At 45.8% G+C, this 17,515-nt stretch overlaps 1 protein-coding gene across 1 annotated transcript in view; it reads right to left on the bottom strand.

Annotated features, from left to right (window-relative positions):
* The window catches only part of SLC7A14 (solute carrier family 7 member 14), a 75,527-nt gene that overhangs the window by 22,047 nt on the left and 35,965 nt on the right, over window positions 1–17,515 (bottom strand). The window contains exon 3 of the mRNA XM_032783685.2: window positions 3,008–3,244. Coding sequence (XP_032639576.1) covers window positions 3,008–3,244 — 237 coding nt within the window. The remainder of the gene's footprint in view (window positions 1–3,007; window positions 3,245–17,515) is intronic.

Here is a 17,515-nt window from a genome sequence, read left to right as displayed (position 1 = left end):
TCTCCCCTCCCCTCCTCCAAGGACACTAGGGGAGTGATTAAGAACTGGTTCAGAGGCAAACAATATCGCCCTGAACCTACCCCAGAGAAGAGAAAGCGCGAGACCCAGAGAACAGTACCGGCAATTTGCCACATGGACTAATGGTCTCTTCTAAGTACGGCATTTCCTGGTGCTTTCAGTTGTGCGTCAAATTGTTTACTGTGAATGGATTGCCATTTTTCATTCAGGATAAAGGACCCACCCTCCATTCCTTGCCCTGAAGTCAAAGGGAATTTTGGGTGAGCAAAGAACGAAAGATCAGGTCCTAAAATGTATGACATGCCTCCATTTCCCAAAATCACCTAGTCATCCACTTTGCTGGCCTCCAATTAAAAATGAATCAAACATCAAATTTTTTATGAAACATTTATCAGAACTGTGATCTATTGCTACTCATTAGCATCAGCCACAGAGTAGTCCTGGGGCTGCTAGACAAATAGGGAAATCACAGAAATTAGCAAGCAATTACTAGATGTTTGTGCTCCAGGCAGCTGGTTGGTCCCTGTAGAAGGAAATCTAGATGGTAATGATTAAAAGTGGCTCTGCAACACGGTCCCTGTCTGCGGAAGCCATGTTGCTGAATCCCTGAACCCTGAAAGCCCTCCACTGGCTCACAGACTGCCATCTGCGTCTGGCGAGTTGCTCGGCATTGATGATAATGAAAGAATGTAAAATTAAACAGCATAATGTATATATTATGATTTGGCTCTAAAACTGCCATTGGCTAGGCGCTCAGAAATGTTTGTTTTCATTACATTACAGATGCAGCCCATCTGATTAACCAGAAATTGGGGTCTGGAGAAGTTGCTTTGATTGCCAGTTTACTAACACAGCATTCGTGCATGCACTTTCTCACCTGCTGCTCTACTAGAGTGGAAGCACACTGCTTCAGCTAGCAGTTATCTTCATCAACATGTGTGTATGTGTGATAGGCACCCCCCTGAAACCATGTAATGTCCTTATACCCCAGTAGTCAGAGAGAACTTTAGCAAACTCAGAGAATAAAACACAGATTGTTTTCCAGGTGATGGGTATAAATTAGAGATGGGCTCAGACAGAAGCCCCAGACCTGTTCTCTGCCCAAACTGCAGGGAAGTTCCACTCCAAATGCAGTTTCCAGCTTCACTTCTTGAGCCTGTTTCTAAACCAAGTTGAACTAGAACACTGGATTGGAACAAGCCAAGCTTTGAGACTGTTTGCATTTGAAGCAAAACACGCTGCTTCAAACCCATTGCTAGCACCAATAAAACGATTTATTCTGGCCCCTCTGACTGCGTCAAAGAATGCTCCCTCCAGCCAACGAATGTTTTCCAGTTGTGTCACCAGCCAGAGAACTCCTCAGGGGTGAGTGAGCCATGCTATAAATTCTGTCACTAGTGCAGGGCAAAGCAGCCTACAAAATGCTGTGGAAAGAGTGGAACGGTGAGCACTGCAAACATCAGCTATTGATCAAACGGGGCAGTGAGAAGGATCCAGGATGAGTGGCACTTGGATTGTGCGTTGTGTAGGACCCCAGATTTTGTGGCTTTTTAAATACTGTCTCCATGCTTACACTGCGTTTTGTGAGTTTTTAAACTCCCCTGTGTCTGAGCAGCATCCCATGTGTATCAGCAGGAGAGAGTCACTGAGTGAATGAAGGAATTAGCAGCAGTATTTTGATATAGTCACTCACAAAGGTCTTTAACTCATGGATTAAGGTTCCTCCATCATGAGCCAGTGAGGAAACAACAGGCTCCCACTTTCACCTGTTTATCTGCACTAATCAGTAAGGGCTTGATCTTGCAAAATGCAGATTTCGGTGGAAGTTGAGGGAGCTCAACATCATGCAAGATTAAGCCTTAGGGAAGGAGGGAGGACTCACCAGGACTGGCAGTTTCAGACATCCCTCCTGAAAACCCACCTGTCACATCTCATCTAGAAGCAAAACGAGGCATGGGCCAAAGTCAGGCTCAGACTCAGGCCCCATCTATGCCTGGTTTTTCTCCTAGATGACTATATGCTACAGCAAGGCCTGATGGGAAGGGTGAGACAGGGTAAAAGACAAGCCCTCCTTCCTGGTGTAAAGAGGGAATAGGACTTGGGTGGCTCCCCCATAGTTAGGGCCTGGTGGTCCCCAGCTGATAGGAAGGTGAGGAGAGTCAAGGGAAGGACAGCAGTGGGGTAAGGAAGCTCTCCAAGGCTGGAGGCCTGGTCAGCACTAGTGTCATTCCCTGCTGAGAAGAAGCTGGAAAGGGAGACCAGGAAAGATTCTAAGAAGGTTCAGGGTGAGGTAAGGGAAGTTGTATGGAAGACACACTGGGAATTGTGAGCAGGGCAGTTTAGAGTGGACAGGCAGACAGCCACTGCATGGTACAGGGTCAGAGGACCTGAGTCTGGACTAGTGAAGAGCCTGGGCTCCCTTACAGTGCCCTTGGGGTGATGGGAAGCCCCTGAAATGAAGGGAAAGGATTCAGAGAGAAGTCATGGCCTCGTGAGAATGAAGGATGGGTCAGCCCCTGGTACAAGACGAGAAAGTGATGCCTGTAATTAAGGAACACGACTTGCAGGTCGCACAGACCCTAGGCAGAGGACTGCTGCCCAAGGAGGGGGCGGGACTTGTTTTGGGCAGCTATTAACTGGGCTTTCTTTTGCAAGACTTGTGCTTTAGCTACGGGGCCAAAGCCCCCAAAACAGCCAGAGGAGGGCTCCCTCCAGAGGAGAGAACCAGAACCACAGAAGGAGGGGACCTTGGGCATGGCAGCACACCTGATGTCAGAGAGGTAAGCTGCTGCCTCACTCCTGCTCTACTGAGATGCCCGCAAGTAACTACGGTGATAAGACTGCCATTGGCAGAGGTGACCGGGTGGTAAATAGTGAACAGAGCATGCAAGCCTTGTCTGATTTCCAAGGAGGTTCCACTTGCCTTTCAGGCCCCGATTAACACACATACCGACACATTACATGACAAGAGTATTAATCTAATTCTCACCCAGTCCATTTAATGTTCCAACACTGTCAACCATCCAGCGGCTGATGGTGTGATTTGCCAGGGAGTCAAACATGCTGCTCAGGGCACTTGCGCCAGCTGCTGTGCCAATCAGGTACTCCAGGATCAGGTTCCAGCCAATGAAGAATGCCACAAACTCCCCAACTGTCACATAGCTGTAGGTGTAGGCAGAGCCTGTGGTTTTCGGGACACGCACTCCGAACTCAGCATAACAAACACCTGTTTAGAAAGCAGAAATGGCCATGAGAAAATGCAGAGTGCTGGACAAGGAGAAAGCTAAGTATGGGCTGGGCTGTGCCTGGCTCTTACATGGGTGTTCAGTCTAGGAGAGGGCAATGAGCTTTCCTCACATTGCATGGCCTGCATAAAGACCCTGGGCGCAGTTACAGTCCCTCTGCTCTGGGGAGTGCAGGGACTACTCCTTCCCTAAGCCCCATAGGTACAGAAAGGAGTGGGAAGAAGGTTAGGCCACAGCTGCTGGCCTGCAGAGCAGGAACACGCTTAGCATGTTCTGGGCACTACCACATGCTACTAATACAACAGAAATAATCCTCCTAGGCAACTCAGTCTGGAAGGGTTAGGTGGAATTTTGTGTGCACACTCTCAGCAGGCTTTAAGGCCAGAAGGGACCATCCAACCTGACCTGCTCCTAACACAGACCAGAGATCTCCACCCAGCTAGTCATGATCTCAGGGGCATATGAATGTGAATTTGTGTGGGCAAAGCAGGAGGCTGGCAGCAGATGAACACTTGCAAATGCAATCTGTGCATACGTATCCCGCATGTGTGTGTGCATGCCAAACATGGCCTCTCTCAGAGAGTGTGGCAAGCCCTGGGAGCTCAGAAGGGAGTCCATCCATAAGTACTGCTGGTAAACACACAGCATGGAGGGCCAGGGTCTTTGGTTGGCTCCTGTGATAGATAAATATTTCCACACATGTTATTCAACCAGGCAAAATTAGATTAAAAAAAAAGAAGAAATCCAATGTTAACCACCTGCTTCTCCCTTTATCTGTGGGCTACGACAGCTCTGAAAGCTGGGTAGTAATTTACTATGCTGTCTATTGCTTGTACTGAGAATGAGTATCTGGGATACAGGTCTGAGGAACCGTCATCCACCCCTACTATCTGCAAGGAGCTGAAAGAAGATATGGAAAGTCAGACTTTTGCCAAGCCCAGGTCTTAGCTGCTGCTGTTACAGTAATAATAGCCTTAGCCTTTTTAAGTAAGATGCTTCTCATGCAGCTTTGGGTATAACAGGGATCAGTCAGTCAAACATTTCTTGCTGTGTCTCAAGAGGACTAATAATTATGTTGTAAATAAGAGAGAGATGGTGGGGGGAAGAGGACAGTGAGAGCGACTGATCAAGTCATGCTAGGCCTGAATGACAGTGTATTCCCATTATTTATTGAGTGATGACTGAGTGCTAGCCCTGACCAAAACCAGCAAAGGACAGGCTCCCTGCCCAGAAGCTTCCAGTCTAAGGGCCTGATCCTCAGAAGTGCTGAGCACCTTGGGCCTGATGACGTCAATAGGGCTGGGCTCCCTGCTAAGCAGCTGTGACTCCCTTTTGTGCTTGTTTATGAGCATCTCTAAAAAACGAGTGAGAATAAGGAACCATTTTACTTGCTTTTCATGCAGCTCCTGTGGTGATGATGACTCTGGCACTGCAGGGGCAGGCTCTTTAAGAGAATCCTTGCCCTTACCCCTAACTATCTGTATTCAGCCAGGATGGTGTAACAGAGACAAGGAAAGACTGTCTCCAAGGGGTGTAAGCATTTTTAGTTGAAAATCCATTTTCCATTTTTTTAAAAAAAGGGGGAGGGAAAGTCAATGGCAAATTTTCAGCCAGCTCTCATAAACAGTTCAAAACACCATCAGGAAACCCATAGACTCCTCCACAAGCACATGAGGCATGCACACATGCTGCCAGACTTTGATCACGTGGCATTGTAACAAAGACTGAGACACTCTGGGGCTTGTGGAGGGTTGTTCTTCGGTTCCTCTAATGGGGGTAAGATATTACTGACATGGTGCACTTTATATGCTGCAGCCCTGCTATTAATTGTGGGTTATCTCAGATGAACCATGTACCATGCCAAAGAAAACAGAGGTTTAAAGACCAGCTGCCTTGTAACCCAGGAATGGGAAGTGCTTATATATAAAAAAAAGTGGCTCAGTGCATGAACCGTACGACAATGTAGTAGTTTTGGAGGAGATAGAATTCTCCCTTCTTCCTCATCCAGCTCAAAACAATGTGGATTCTACGTTCCCCCCTAACAAGTCTTATTCCTAGCCTCTATTTCCTAAGTTCTTTTCTGCATATTACTAACCTTAGCAATATACTGCAATGCCACCAGTACCTGGTGGCCTTAGATGTGTGCATAAATACTAGTCAAGCTAATGTCCTGTTTGTGCATAGGAGGACAGAAATGGTTTATCTGTATTTCTTACAGGCCCTGACCACACAGTATTGGAGGTGCCCTGTGCACGGTTAAACAGAGACCAAGGCCTTGGACAGATCAATATCCCATGAGAATCAACATCCACTTCAGAAGGAGGAAGAGGAATGCCATTGCCAGCAGGCTAGGTGAGAGGGGAGGCAGATTCAGAAATTATGAAAAAGCCTAGACAAAGCAGTGAACTTTATGGTTCTGTCTGAAAGTGGCCAGTTTACACTCAGGACTGTTTCTGCAGGGGGCAAATTCCAGAGAAGAGGGCTTGCTGTTGAAAATGCCTTAGCCCCATCCACACAAACACAGGTTGAGTGGCGGTCTCTGACATTTAGGGCTTTGTAGGTGGTGATGAGAACCTTGAATATCAACGGAAGGGTTTAACTGTCAGCCGCCAATGGAACTCTGAGCACAGACATCCCCCTCAAATACGTGTACAGGCACACACCGAGGGTGCATGTGCGTTCTCTATGGCAGCAGATTACTGGTGCTATCACTGATTCAGTGCTATTCTCTCTCTGTTAGGATGGACAAGCTGTTATTAACCCCACTTAGACTAGCAGCACTGGTGCCACTCTTGTTATCAGAACTTTAATGCTGCAGAACATGCTTCCAACTCTACTGTTTTATTCCAGTGTTTACTGTTTCATAAGCAGTCACATGCCCTTGGTGAAATCCTGGCCAGGCTTTCTGTCACGGGTTACTCTCCGTAGCACCTGGGGCACTGAAGAGGCTGCATACTGGGAAGACTGCGAGCTTGAGTGAAATTAATTGACCAGTTTCTCTTGGCGTTGCTGACACCTGGGTGGTAGTTGCTGGGCTAATGAGACAAGTGATTCAGTAATTGGGTGAAGATATAACTGAAAGGAAGAGGCAGTAAAGGGGGATATTTAGAGGAAGAAAATTGCATGGCAGGTTCTTCTTGCTGTGTACCTGTGCTAAATCCTGCTTGGAAACTAAGGATTAAAGGTACCTATGGTAGAAAAGAAACAGAGTGTGCTTGTAATAGGCCAGGCAGTGCCCCTCACTGGGGAGCTGATGAGATAGCACCATACTTTGTGCACCTGCCAGAGACCCCAGCCACTGGAAAATCAGCATGGGGACAGAGGCTGGGATATTCAAAAGTGCCTAAGTGAGTTAGGAGCACAAGTCTTATTTCAATGATCTGCAGGCTGTCTTCAGAATCCCACCCAGCAGCTTTCTGCTCCACTTCTGAGTTTTCTCCAAGCTTACAGAAAGGCCAGGCCAAAGAGTGCCCTGTAGTGGAAGCCAGAGGACAGAGGCTGAGATTAGGGGACATGGTGTATGACTTTGTGTATGCCTAGGACCTGGCAATAACCACTGTATGCCTCACACCCAGGCAGGTAATTATTCCTATTTGGAGCAAGAATCTGATCAGGCTGGAGCTATGTGTGAGATGGGTATACAATAATGCTGCTTTTGCAGGGTTGTGTTGGGTTGTGTTCTGTTGTGCTTCATGCTACAATTAAAGATTGTTGCTAATGGTTCTGAGATTGCTTAAGTATCCCAGGATGAATTTTGTCAGGCCCTCCTGAGTTGAACATATCTAACTTATCTAAATAATAGCATTCTTTAACCTGTTCTTTCCCTGCTTTATTTTAGCTTGTTCCTTCCTCCTCACCAATATTATCATTTCACCTCTCTCTGCTTTTTTTCCCCTCCCTCCATCTGTTATAGCTAATTTGACTGTCTGCCCTTCTGGGTAGGGACTGTCTGTGTATTTATACAGTGCCTCATGGAAATGGATCCCAGTCTCAGCTGGGCCTTCTAATGCTATAGTATAACTAATAGTAATAACTAGACCCTTAATAGGGCATTTGCATGAGTGTTCTTCAAGTCTGACACGATCGTAGTTAAGATCAGTGAACAAAGGTCTCTCAAGTGCACCAAAGCTACATCCACTGGGGGAAAAAAGTCCCCATTCCCCACAGACCAGAATCTGGCAAATTGTCTGAAGGACTGACCTGTATAGTCCTTAGAATGGCTAAGGTAGCTGGATGCTGAATGGTGGGAATTCTCTTCAGCATCTTCCCAAAGTGTCTAGACCAAGGACACCACTTATTATTTATTATTTTATTTATATTTCTGTTCTGCCCTCTGTTCAATGGGAGTGGCATAGTTGTGTCAAGGTCCAGGGTCACACTCCAGTGCAGTGGGGACCTTTTCCAGTGATCAGAAGGGATTTTCCTGTAATTTACAGCTTTTCCCCCAAAGTAATTTGTAGCAACTTAACATTTGAGCTATGACTTTATTTCCATTTAATGTGAACTTTCCTACATAGACCCTGCCAGGTGTGCTGCTGCTGCTTCAGGCAGTGATTCATTTGAAAGAGATCTCTTAGAAGGAATATTTTATCACTTTCATCCATCACCTCTGTGAATGGAAACAGGGCTACCTCCATGCAGAGTCATAGCATTTAAAGCCAGAAAGGCACAGGTGCTGGAACTAGGGGTTCTGGGAGTGTTGTTGCACCCCATGGTTTGAAGTGGTTTCCATCATATACAAGATTTGCAGTTTGGTTCAATGGCTTTCAGCACTCCCACTATACAAACTGTTCCAGCACCACAGCAGAAAGGACAATTAGATCTAGCTGGGCCTCCTATATATCACAGGCCATTAAATACTACCCCGGCATGCAGCTTCTCAACCAGAATTTTAGAGCAAAATATTGCAGCTCTCAGGAGATTAAACTATTGTGTGCCAAAGGCAGAGAACAGGAGGGATGAAGGTGCATCACTGCCTGAGGCCTCCATAATGCCAGGAAGCTGAATAATTTTTGGCTAAGGCCAGTGGCATAAAGAGGCATGTGGAAATGTTGGCAAATCAAGTGCAAGTAGTCTGCTTTTAATAAGGGATGAATTTCCAAGTCCACCCCACTAGAACAGCTTGCCACACTCTGCATATCCAATGACAGCCCAATCTTGCAAGGCCTCAGCTCAAACATTTCTTGTTGACCAGAATTGGAGTTCTGAGGTCTTATAGGATCAGGCCCCAAATGACCATCCAAATTACACAGAATCATTTTTAGGGCTTTCCCGTGTCTCTTTAATGTCACAACTGTGATGTGATACTGTGGGCTCTGGAAAGGTAGGGTGACCAGACAGCAAGTGTGAAAAATCAGGACATGGGATGGGGGGTAATAGGAACCTATATAACAAAAAGACCCAAATATCAGGACTGTCCCTATAAAATCAGGACATCTGGACACCCTACATAAGAGTGGTAGGGTCTGGGGGCTGGAATGCCTTTGTTGGCATGGGAGAACCACTGCTAAAATGAGAGGTTAACACCTTTCACAAGAAGGAATCTACCCTTGGTGTCCATAGTTCAAAAGTTGGTACAGATGGGAGCTCTGTCTTCCCTGCGGGCAGCTTGGCTTCACTCCCACTATGATCACTAGGAGCCAGTGGCCATTGTGAAAGAGGGCAGTTATGTTTTCCAAAGAAGAACATTATCTGCCAACAGAGGCTGAGGAACAATAAGCTTTCAGTTATGAAAAATAATCATGACAAATGGCCACTAATCACAAAAAGCAAAAAAAGTCTTCAAATGTAGTTGGCGTAGGAGACTTCAGTAAGCTTTCACATACTCTTCAAGCTTCCCATATTATTGTTACATTAAGATCATTGGGGACAAAAAAATGAGAGGCCTGATCCAGGGTGCTAAACTTTGTAAAGAACTCCTTTAAAATTTGTAACTCTAATTAACAGATGAATTTGTAAATTCTTAGAACATTCATTCTGTACTCACAGTAAGTGTTGTAATTTTGGGAGGGATATGCTGTATTCTTCATATTTAATAAACCGAGTTGCTGCTTTAAATGTAAAATTCATCTCCTCCTTAATGTGTAACTGCCATCTGTGCTTCCATAATAACCATAGTACCGTGTTTTCCTTGAGAGGTTTAACAAGTAAAACATGATGTATAGCCATTATTGAGCATTGTGTAGGAAAATGTATTTAATGTTTTACCAGAAATTACTTTTCTTTGCAAATTCAGAACAGTGTTTTGTTTTTAATCAGTTTGGTATCTGAAGGAAAGTGGCTTAATAAAATTACAAATTCAATGCTCTATAATAAGTGCAGCTTTTAAACATTCAGTGTAAATGGAAAACTGTTGATTCTTTAAATGCAATGGCACTTGTATTCTTGTTGTTGGAATTTTTGTATGTTTCACACACTTTTTAACTTGCAGAGATAATAGTGCTTTTGAAAATGATACTTGAGTTTTTCTGACATGCAGTCCAAGCTGCAAGAGCAATGAGAAACCGTAATCATCTAGCCACATATAAAAAGTCATTATTCAAAGCTGATTAAAAATGCATGCAAACTGCAAACGTAAGACATTAACAGATTACTACATGCCTGAAAGGTTTATGAAACAGATGACTTAAGGGGGGGCAGGTATTCTGTTTCACCCTCTGATGGCTTTAAAAATTATCATCCTTCTTTGAGGTTAGCCAATGAAAAGACAAAGTTCAAAGAAGATTGTGCCAGTATGAGTATGTATCAACAAGAGTGATGACTTATTAATATGACTAGATGATCTGAGGTTTTAATTATTCCACTAGAGTTGCCATATGGGATGATAATATATTCTTCTATGCATTGGTTGTATGCATCATAAATATACTCAAATATCAGAGGGGTAGCTGTGTTAGTCTGGATCTGTAAAAGCAGCAAAGAGTCCTGTGGCACCTTATAGACTAACAGACGTTTTGGAGCATGAGCTTTCGTGGGTGAATACCCACTTTGTCGGATGGCACTCCACTACATGCATCTGATGAAGTGGGTATTCACCCACGAAAGGTCGTGCTCCAAACGTTGTTAGTCTTAAGGGCCACAGACTCTTGCTGCTTTACATAAATATACCGCCATCATAAATACATCCCCCACACGCTCATTGATTTCAGTGGAGCAGACTGGACCTATGTTTATAGGATATGACTAGCGGATAAGGTATGGAGTGGATACAAGACTTGGCTTTGCCATTGGCTTTCTGGGCGTCTCAGGAAATTCCTTCACCACTCTGTGCTTCAGTTTCTCTGCATATAAAATAAGGCAAATGATATATTGACTGCCTTTTATGTAGTGCTCAGAAATCAGTGGAGAAAAGAATTAACTTTCTATTATTGATTTGTGCCTCTACTTCCACTAGATAGAACTGGAATGACCAAACAGGCATCAAAGCCCGAGGCTGCTCTTTGGCTGAGAGGTAGAATCCTGTGTGTTGGGAGCAGGATGTCTGATCTCGCTCTGGTGTGCAGCAGACTGGAAATGTTCAAATCCTGATGGGTACAGAATGTCAGCTCTTCAGAGCACCTAGTAGGTGGATGAGGCAGCATCAGAGTGATCTGTTGGCTATTGCCAACTTCAAGAGATCAAAAATCACGAGTCAGGCCCCCCTAAAATCATGATTTACCAAGAATCAAGACTTTTTTTTTTTTTTTTATTTTTTTTTTTATTTGGAAACTCTCCCCAGCCTGCCATGCCCAGCATCGTGTGCAATAGTATTGACCACTTCCCAAATCTACAGGTAAGGTGCCTTTGCTTCTGTTGCAGAAGCCCTCACCTTCACACTGTCCATCTACCTGCCTAGGAATTGATCCTGTCCCTGTAACTCTCACCAGTTCAACCCCACCTCTGGTCTTCCTAGGTTCTTCATATCCTTTCTGAGACTGGGGTTGCAGCATGGTCCCCTCTCCCTTTGTAGGCTGGGGGTGGCAGTTCCAGGGGCACTTCATCTCCCTCTGCCCTCATCCAAGCAGATGTGGAAGGGGGGAGGAGGAGCAGCAGAGCTGCTTTTCTTGTTGCTCATGGGAGGAAGGAGGGAGCAGAGCTGCGCCGGGCTCTTTGCTTTCTTACCCTGTAGAATGGTGACTGAAGGGAGATGCCTGCTGGCTTCCAGCAGGCTCAGCTTTGCGATGGGCATGGAGGCATCTCGCATCATCACCATGAGTTCCAACACCGCTGAAACCCCGTTATTCAAGGAAAACATCAACAGTTGACATATTGTGTGTCACCTGATGCACAGATAGGTGTCAGCAGCAAAGTGGCCAATATGTTTGACCATATCTGAATATATGAAAAATGATGGGGAACAATATGTGCATGACTCCAAACACACTGTCTTGCCACTAGATGTGGTTTGAGCATCTGGCTGTTCCAGAGAAGTGGAACTAATGGACAGGGAACCTTTGTAGTGTGGCTGGGTGAGGGGAACCAATGAAAGCTGCTGTGCTCTAGAAGAGGCTGGCTCAATGACTGATGTTTAAGGAGTGCCGACTGGGGATCAGCTAATAAAATGGTTTCTAATAAGCTTCTCAAGAGAAGTGCTGTGCAAAAGTCCTTGTAGCGAGGCGTGTGGCTCCCCTCCTCCTCGAGGGTTGAGCCCCATCAATCATCCCCAGGGCGGAACCGCTGGGCGGAAGTCCCGCCCTCAGAGGGTCAGGCGGCGACCCGGAAGGATAAAAGCCGGGCCCCACTTCAGTCAGAGCCCAGCGCGCCGGCAGGAGCAGACATGCCCGCTGACCTTGTCACTGGGAGGCCACTGAGGCCAGAGGCTGGTACCTGGAGCTGCCAGAACTACCCCGCAGTCGCTAGGACGAGGAGCTGCCAGAGCTACCTCGTCCCTACTACGGCCCCGAGGAGCCCCAGACCAGACCTGGCCCGCCGTCCCGGGTATTCCCGACCTCTGCCCAGCCCTGACTGGGAAGAACCCATGGTGCTGGACGCCCCAGTGGACCAGGTAGGAACCGAGGGGAGCTGGAAGTAGCCTGGGGCAGCTGACTACAGTCAGGCTGCAGAGGCCCGTGCTATGTCAGTGTGTTTCAGTCAGGATCCCACTGATGGCCACTAGCGGCGTCAGCCGCTACTAGGGCCCCGCGGCTGGGAACGCAGAGGAGTGGGTGGGCCTGCGTTCCCCCTGCCACCCGTAACCGAGTGGCAGAATCCCCCTTCACCCTGACCTCTGCTCTGCCCTGCCCCAAAGGGCCAGAGCTGACAAACTGCTACTGTGTGTGTCGGTGCCCCGCCCGACCCAAGGGCTGGGCCCCTATTGACATTGCCACTGCTCTGCCCTGCCCAAAGGGCCAGAGTGGAACAAACCATTGTAACGGTTTGCCGGGTGCCCGCCTGAACCGGAGGCCGGGCCCTGTTTAACTGTGCTGCTGTTCGGTCCCGCCCACAGGGCCCGAACCGCTGGAGCTGACTGCGGTCCCGAGAGCAGAGGCCCTCGGACGATGAGACGAGGCCGGTGTGGCTCCCCTCCTCCCCAGGGAGGGTTGAGCCCCGGCACCCACACGTCCACATCAGTTCAGTTTCCACTAGGAAAGCACAACTGTGAAAACCATGCTTTTCTATAGGTTGTCCTTCCCCTTCCAATGATGCCCAGGGGAGATGAGGTCACAGTAGGCTTCTCTGCTGGCTCCCTCAGCAGATGGAGGGGGTCAGCTGGCCACCTCCAGAAGATCTTGGAAGGAAAGGATTCAAGCCATAGGCAACCCAGAAGACAGCAACAGGTAAGTGAAAGGCTCTGAGGTTTGGCAAGAAGATCAGGAGAGGAGGGGAAGAAAAGGATGAGGAAGCCAAATCAGGGAATGTCACCAGGTTTGTTAGGAATTGTTGAGGTTCTCATCCCTCTAATCTCCCAGTGACTGGAAAGAGCTGAGAAGTCAAGTGACCCAAACATGCTACTTCAGCTTTCCAAAATGTATGCAAGCAGAAGTGTTTTACATAGGAGCTGCGTCTGCCAGTTAAACACCGTGCAGTGGTGTTCCTCCCCAATGTAAATCAAGAATAACACTTCTGAAGCTAGTTGAATTACACTGGTGCAAAAATGGTGTATGAGGAGATTGGTTTCCCAACCTCCTCTAGTGGTGTTCTCTCATTTTGTGTGAGGTCATGAATGTTGTGTTAGAAGCATTCTATCAGGACAACTTAAGCCTAACACTTCCATTTTGTAAAATCAGGGTCTCTTAATCATTAAAGTATTTGTAGAAATTAGGTTGGTTTTTTTTGTTTGTTTTATTGTACTTAACCTAGACATTGCAACATCTTTCTAATGCAGGAGACCCAAAAAGTGCAACTAACTAGAAACAAAAATCCTTTTAGATTGTGTTTTCCATAAATATAGTCAAGAAGAGAGGATCATTTATGCCCCAGTCCTCCAGACAGTTGGCATATGGTTAACTTTGCTTGCATGAACAGCCCCATTGAATTCAATAGGACTCTTAAAACTGATTCCCAAGTGTGTTTGGCTTTTGTTTTGATTTACAAAAATTACTTGGTTCCTAAAATAAAAAAACTGTCCTTTGCAAAACACCTCCCTGAAGGCAACCTAGTATCTCCATCAGATGCTGTTTACCTTCTCATTGCTAAACAAGTTTCAGAGGGGTTTCCAGTACTGGTGGATTATAGACTTTTTGCACAGAATCCAATTATTTTGCCCCAAGCCATTTTGCGTACATGGCAGGAATACAGTTCCTCCTTAATGCACAGAAAACATTCATGCAGACAAAGTCATGCTCCAAATTTTCAAAAGGAGTGTTTGCAAACAGAAGACACGGTACATCTCCCTACAATATTTCTTTGAATTCTGAATTAGATTTTTTTTTTCCAATGAGGAGTGATTGCTGACTTTCTACAGAAAACATACCCACAAAACAGTTGGTTGGGAGAACAGTCTTTTCACAGAAAATCATTTTTCTTCCATCCATTATTTTTCCCCCGTTGAATCTCAGCTGCAGTGTTTAATTAGCATAACAATCATTACATTGGTATAATTATATTGTTACTGATATTATTCAGGAGCAAATAAACACAGCTGAGTGGTTTGGGTTTTCAGCAGATAGGCTGTTTAAATAGTCGGGAACTATTTTATAGCTTTATTTTAAATCTCCATTCTTTGACTTCTTGTTTGGGCTAAACCTTAGATGAGGCAGCCAGCAGCTTCACATCGAGCATCAGAGGTACCCTGCCTTGCAGTAAACAGTAGCTCAAGATGGATCTGAGATGTTGGGGCAGGGTGCGTCTGGCACAGGTGACTTCCCGCTTTGCAGCATAGAATGGCTCAGAATGGGCTGTCTCGGCACTCTGCTAAAGTGCTTTCCTGCTTCTCTGAGTTAAAGCAGTTTGACACCCAGCTTCTGTTGCTAGCTATTCCATGTAACTATTGGAAACAAACATGTGTTTAGCTGGCTTGGCGGCTAGACAAGCAGATGATGCCCATGGATCCTGCTGCCTTTGGAATGCGTTGTCCTCCTTCCTTGCTTTCATATGGGGGATGGCCTGAGACAATTTGAGTTAAACATTCATTCAGATCTAAGCATGCTGAAGAAGTCACCAAATAGCTTTGATGCATCATAACTGAGACTTGCTTGATTTTAATTCCTCTGGATGTTGAGGGCTGAATGCTCAAAAGGAATTAAGCTCCTAACTTCTATTTAAAGTTAGGAACCTAATTCCTTTTGATTTTTTTAGCTTGCTTATCAGCAGGTGGTGGTCTCTGTTAGTGCTAGTTAAGGGGGGTGGACTGGTGTGTGTGTGTGTGTGTGTGTGCACACTTTCTAGGTGATGATCATACTAGGGGATTTTATATACACACAAATCTCATGGAAGCTATTGCTGATTCAGCTGATCCCATGTTAACATTGGTGGGAGCTCTAGGAGTAGAAGAGGCTTCTGGCATCCATGAGACAGTGGCAAAAATATCTAAGCTCTGTATATACCAGTATTTTATCTGGTTGCTACCGTCAGTGTAACTGCACCCAGGGGCGGCGCTAGGAATTTTGCCGCCCCAAGCACGGCAGCCAGGCTGCCTTCTGCGGCTTGCCTGCGGTCCGAAGCCGCGGGACCAGCGGACCCTCTGCAGGCAAGCCACTGAGGGCAGCCTGCCTGCCGCCCTCGTGGCGCCGGCAGAGTGCCCCCCGTGGCTTGCCGCCCCACGCATGTGCTTGGCGTGCTGGGGCCTGGAGCCACCCCTGACTGTACCATTGCTGGTGGTGGCTGTGATATGAATACTGATCTTTCTAGTGTACAGAAAACCTAAGACAAACAAACACATTAGCTCGGAGGCAGGGCGCTGATTACTTTGATATGAAGAAAGCGATGTTTTGGACAGTGTTGGGCATGTGAACGCTTTAGAACTTCTGCTTTTGCTCACCTGAGGCTTACTCATCTTAACAAATGGGAATACCAGCCACAGACACTCATGGTTCAGTATGAATTTCTTACCAGCAGTGATGGAGGAAGCACTAAAGCATTTATGCTACAATATTTGTGGTATGTCTTTTCATCAAGCGAGTGCAATCCTGGTACATATGGCTGGCTAGACACTCAATTCCTGCCATAAGGATCCACTTGAGCGACTCCTAGCTTACTCCTATCCAAATGATCACTGCACTTGGATTCCCAAGAGGGAACTCTATAAATAAGACATGCACAGAAGAGAGATCTCCATCCTGCAAAGACAGGACAAGTGTTGCTAGCTATTAATACCAATGCAGGTCAGTTGGATAACTGGCTCTAACAGGCTGTATCATGCTTTACCTGCAGGTAAAGTGGCACTGAGGAAGTATGGAACTCTTCCTTACTTCTGAACACAGCAGAGCACCCAGCTGTGTGTCGAGGCAACACTAGCTGTTAGAAGTCTTTGCACTATGCAGCTTTATGATGGGGTTTGCTTTTATGGGGGTACTGGGTAGGAACCTGCATAGTGGGGGAGGACTTTAATGTGACACACTGACTGCAGATACAATAAAATAATCTCACTCAGCTTTTTAAAAACGAAGGCCTTAAAAAAAAAAAAAAGCATAATTATTCTCTTCAAGTGCAATTGAATTTTGAGCTAAATTCTACTCTCCCTTACATTCTCGAATGAAGTCACTGGTGTAACTCCTGTGAACAGAGAAGTTTCACCCTATATTGTAAGGTGTTCCTAGAACCACCAGAGAGGAATAACAGATTTGGGTTCTGGCTTCTTAGCATCATTAGAACCAAGTTCTGCTCTGTCTCCCTGGTTTAAATCCACAGTAACACAAGGAATGTTGATACATTTACTTCTAATGTACTTACCAGTCAGTGTAGGGGTCTTCTTTTATATATGCAAAAGGCTGAACCAATTGCTGTAGCAGGCTTTGCAAACTAAGGGCTTGTCTAAACTAGAGATTGTTGCACAAGTGCAGCTGCACTAATATAGATGCCTAGTGTAGATGCACTGCATTGGTGAAAAATAGGCCTTGCATGGGTGTGACTTATTTTAGTAAGGGAGAACCTGCACCTGTTGTTGCAGGACTGGGTTGTAACTTAGTTTCCTGTTGGTTACAGGAAACCATTTAGCATCACTTGGAAACGAATGCACTCAAAACCCAGCAGGGAGCAGCCTGCTGACTAGATGATGAAGTACTGTTCATTGCTGAGCCAGCTGATCCACTTCACTAGCACACACCATGTTTGTGAAGTGCCTAGAGGTCCCTGGATAATACTGCTACATAAGGGCAAAATATTACTATAATATAGTACCCATGAACTTTAGGAGTTCTGCTAAATGGGACTGGGTTCAAAACCAAATCAGCCCCCTCTATCTAAAGAGACCTCAACCAAATCCCTTGTATCTGATATGACCAGCCTCAGCTTCTGGAAGAATTCAGATTCTACCATTTGCTCATTCTGAAGCTGAACCAATGATTTTGTATCAATCAGAACTACACTGATTATGGAAGCCTTCAGGGACTTTGGAAGGGAGCTTAAAAAGAAGAAAGCTCATGAGATTTTTCAGAGATCTTTCCAGTTCCATCAGCAAGAGGGGAAAGCAGAAAATACTGGAGATGAACCACTAGCTGTATGACTGGTGTAAAGCTGAAGGTTTTGGTTTTGTGGAGGATTAGGCCCCTTTCCAAGGGGAGAGAAGGCTTTTTTTTTTTTTTTTTTTTTTTTTTATTTATTTAAACTTGCACTTCACAGGTAGGCATTGGGCAATCTTCTCAGTTGGAGAGTAGCAGAGGTCAGCCAGAAGGGTA

The sequence above is a fragment of the Chelonoidis abingdonii genome, chromosome 8, assembly GCF_003597395.2.
Source record: "Chelonoidis abingdonii isolate Lonesome George chromosome 8, CheloAbing_2.0, whole genome shotgun sequence".
NCBI lineage: Eukaryota > Metazoa > Chordata > Testudines > Testudinidae > Chelonoidis > Chelonoidis abingdonii.
Note: the sequence above shows the minus strand (reverse complement) of the source record. Positions and strands in the feature narration are given on the sequence as shown.